The 3,306-nt window shown below is 39.7% G+C and overlaps 1 protein-coding gene across 1 annotated transcript; it reads right to left on the bottom strand.

The window, feature by feature from the left end:
• Positions 1-1,808: 1,808 nt before the first annotated feature.
• Positions 1,809-2,495, bottom strand: LOC144969390 (zinc finger BED domain-containing protein 5-like). Its single transcript, XM_078908498.1, has one exon. It carries the CDS (start codon positions 2,493-2,495, stop codon positions 1,809-1,811), a length of 687 nt encoding a protein of 228 aa, XP_078764624.1.
• Between the last annotated feature and the right edge of the window lie 811 nt (positions 2,496-3,306).

The following is a 3,306-nucleotide window of genomic DNA, read 5'->3' on the forward strand; positions in this document are numbered from 1 at the left end:
CGTAGTACCTTTAACTAACCCTTATAGGAAAAACAAAAAACCTAGGACCTTAACTACGACCTATAACTAATCCTCATAGAAAAAAAAAGCTCAGACCTTGAGCTAACTCTAATAGAAAAAGATATTCCCAAGGACTGCTCTGTAAGCTCGAGCATTTTCCGACAGGGACAGAACTGATACGTTTCTCGAACCGACAAATCAGGCGTCAACGGTCATGGAGTTTACTAAGACACGATGTTGCTACATTACCTTACGATTTTCCCAAACCGACAATTCTGGGCATTGACGCTTTCGGAACCAGAACTGAGAACTGACAGGTGTTTTGGGAGTCATTGACAGATTCCCTCTGCGTGTAAGGGGTGACTGAGGATGGAGAGAAAATGAAAAAAAGCAGGCGCAGGGAGGGGGGGGGTGTGCAAAAGCTAATGATCGAGCGACGAGGCAGGATGCCATGACAATGCGTTGGTGGTGGGGGGGGGGGTGTTTGTCTTTGTATTTTTCCTTTATTTTAAATTCATGTTTTAATTCATAGGTTTTTAACTTTATTCATTTACAACTGACATCACATGCATGCTCTAATTTCTCGTTTCACAACAAAGTTTTCCATTTCATTCATTCAAACTTCAACATTTTGTTCAAGAGCAGCAACTCGTCCACATAACTGTATGTCCTTCTGACTGAAAGCAACTCCCCCACTTTAGAAAAGAGGCGCTCTGCCTGAACATATGTATTGCTTGGCAATCTGACTCAAATGGGCATCAACTCCCGATTTACTCTCACCATTTGAGAGGGTTCTCAGTACTCATGATGATAGAGCGCTCTCAGCATATCTCTTCGGTTACATATCAGGACCTGAAATTTGGGTTGGGGCCTTTTTCAAATTTTCTGTCACTTGTTAATCATGAGAATCCCAGATTGATTTCTTCTTTGACTGGGGTTCCATATTTTGACTGGCTCGCTTGCAACTACTGTCTCTTCCAGTCTTGCTGTACGTTTGTTCCAGTATGTCCTGGATTCGCAGATGAGTCCTCCAGACCTGCCTACCTGAAATTTCCAAAATTCGTAACAAGAGGGCCATAATTTTGTAATTTTCAGTAACATAGTGAAAAAAATTAGTAACACCCCGAAACGTACTAAAATCGGAACTTACCGCAACAATGTCGGCTGTAGAAGCGTAGGTAGAATCAACAATGCACAAGTTGACGGTGGGGACAAGGAGGTGTTTAGAAGGGTTATTGTTTATATTATTTATATAGGCTACTACACACATCAAATTAATATACTATTTACACTATGTACACAAATCCAGAAATCTATTGTCCCTCTACACTGCCGTTTTGCAAGGACCTAGTGTAGCAGCTTTTCAGCCTCCTGAGTTCATGGACTGAAAATTGTTTGACACAGAGGGTGGAGATATTCTTGTGTTTGATGACTAAGAGACTTTCCAAAAGTTTTGCAGCAATATAGTCCATGCACTCCTCTCCTATCAACACCTCCTTATCCCCTTTAATGTTATATGGTAGATCATACTCCACATCTTCAACTCTTTTATTCCCTCCAAAAGCAGTTGGAGACACAAACTTTGATGTCATCGTCCTAATTAGCTGACGACAGTCCCTGACGATATTTGAAGCCCTTGGTGTGTCTGATTGATTAACTGTGAGGTAGCTCTCCATGGGTCGAATAGCATACCGCAAAAACATTAAATACAGTCTGGTTGACCTTGAAGTCAAAGCTGTTAATACTTTATCTACCTTCGCCTTGGCATAACAACTTAGGTCTTTCCTTTGAGACTCTTCCTTAAAAAATTATTTCAGCGCCACCCAGTTGTCTAGCAGCCTGTCTAAACACCTCCCCACACTCAGCCAACGAGTAGCTCCATACTTAAGCATTTTCCTCTGGTCGTTACCATGTAACACTTGGAATCCTTTCAGTCTATGTTCTCTTAAAGCACTTTTATTGAGATAATAGTAAATGTCTGTAAGCAGATCATTCACATCTACTGGAAGTTTTTCTACACCTTTCTCAGCAGCAATGTGGACATAGTGCAAAGGGCACCCAGCGAGAATGATGTCAGGGTTCTTCTTTTTATAAAATGCAAACACACCACTTTTTGTGCCCGTCATTACATTAGCATTATCACAGCCTATGGCGATGCAATTGCTCCAGGGAATGTCATGCAATGAAAAGAAATTGTCAATTAAAGAAAAAATCTTCTCTCCAGTGGCAGAACTTTCACATGTTGGCACACTTAACACCTCTCTGTGCACCTCATTATCATTTCTAGTCCTAACCACAAGTGGAAACAACTTACTGGAGCCCATATCGTTGGAACCGTCTGTGCTGATGCTGAATACATTTGTTCTCATCCTTTCAATAAGTCTCTCCTTTGTCATGGAAGCCATTTCATGAATTAAAGCCGTGGTTTTTGAGCGGCCACACTTTATCTCCTTAGCAATTGAGGAATCTGGGCACATACTACCTGTCATCTGCATTTTTTGCCAAATTGGGACCTTAAATTTGCCCAAAAAACCCCCAAAATTTGCCAAGAAATTTGCCAAAAAGACCAAAATTTCAGAGAGAATAGCTTCATAAAAATTACATGCTACAGAGAAAAATATATAAAGACAATTATTTGACTGAATCTCACATTAACGAATCATCATTCTCAATTAATTTTAAAGGAGAAAGAATGAATAAAGAAAGAATCATAAGACGTTGACTGTAAAGTTAACAGGGTGTTCCAGCCCACCATAGCTAGGCGTTATATTAAATGGATATATATGAACAACACGCTTTAGAATTGAGTGTTGAACACCAGTGTATTTTCACAAGCCTTCGTGAAATTTTTCACTGAACCTGTCGTAGCAATTTATGCCGGATAAATTACTGTTCGTCTAAGTCCAAAATGACACATTATTAAGAAGAAGTTGAGAAAAAATCGAAGAATTCGTTATGTGAACCTCAACGAAGTTAAGATTGCTACAGCACATCCATACCTCAGTGTACAATGGTTACCGTTCTAGTTTCTCCTGATTGGTATAATTAGGACATGGAGTAGCCATAATTCCTGCAATTAGTTCTGCATTGCTTTGCTCAAGTGAGCTTGCTGTTTACTTTCATTTTGATTCTTTGGATTTTACCGCTACGACGATTACGAGAGTCTCAGTTTCAGTCAATTTTAGGCTCATTACAGGTCTATTTATTACTTAGGAGGCTACATTATGAATAGCGTTGTTACAAGATTTTAAAGATCATTATCTAGAGATAGTTCTTGTTTGGACAGCAAGCTGCAACATTCTCAAG

Source organism: Berghia stephanieae, chromosome 3 (genome assembly GCF_034508935.2).
Source record: "Berghia stephanieae isolate SIO BIC M18660-M18661 chromosome 3, UCSD_Bste_1.3, whole genome shotgun sequence".
Taxonomy (NCBI): domain Eukaryota; kingdom Metazoa; phylum Mollusca; class Gastropoda; order Nudibranchia; family Aeolidiidae; genus Berghia; species Berghia stephanieae.

Bases quoted from the DNA above. Each gene is read 5' to 3' on its own strand.
- LOC144969390 (XM_078908498.1), bottom strand. From the start codon at position 2,495: ATGCAGATGACAGGTAGTATGTGCCCAGATTCCTCAATTGCTAAGGAG.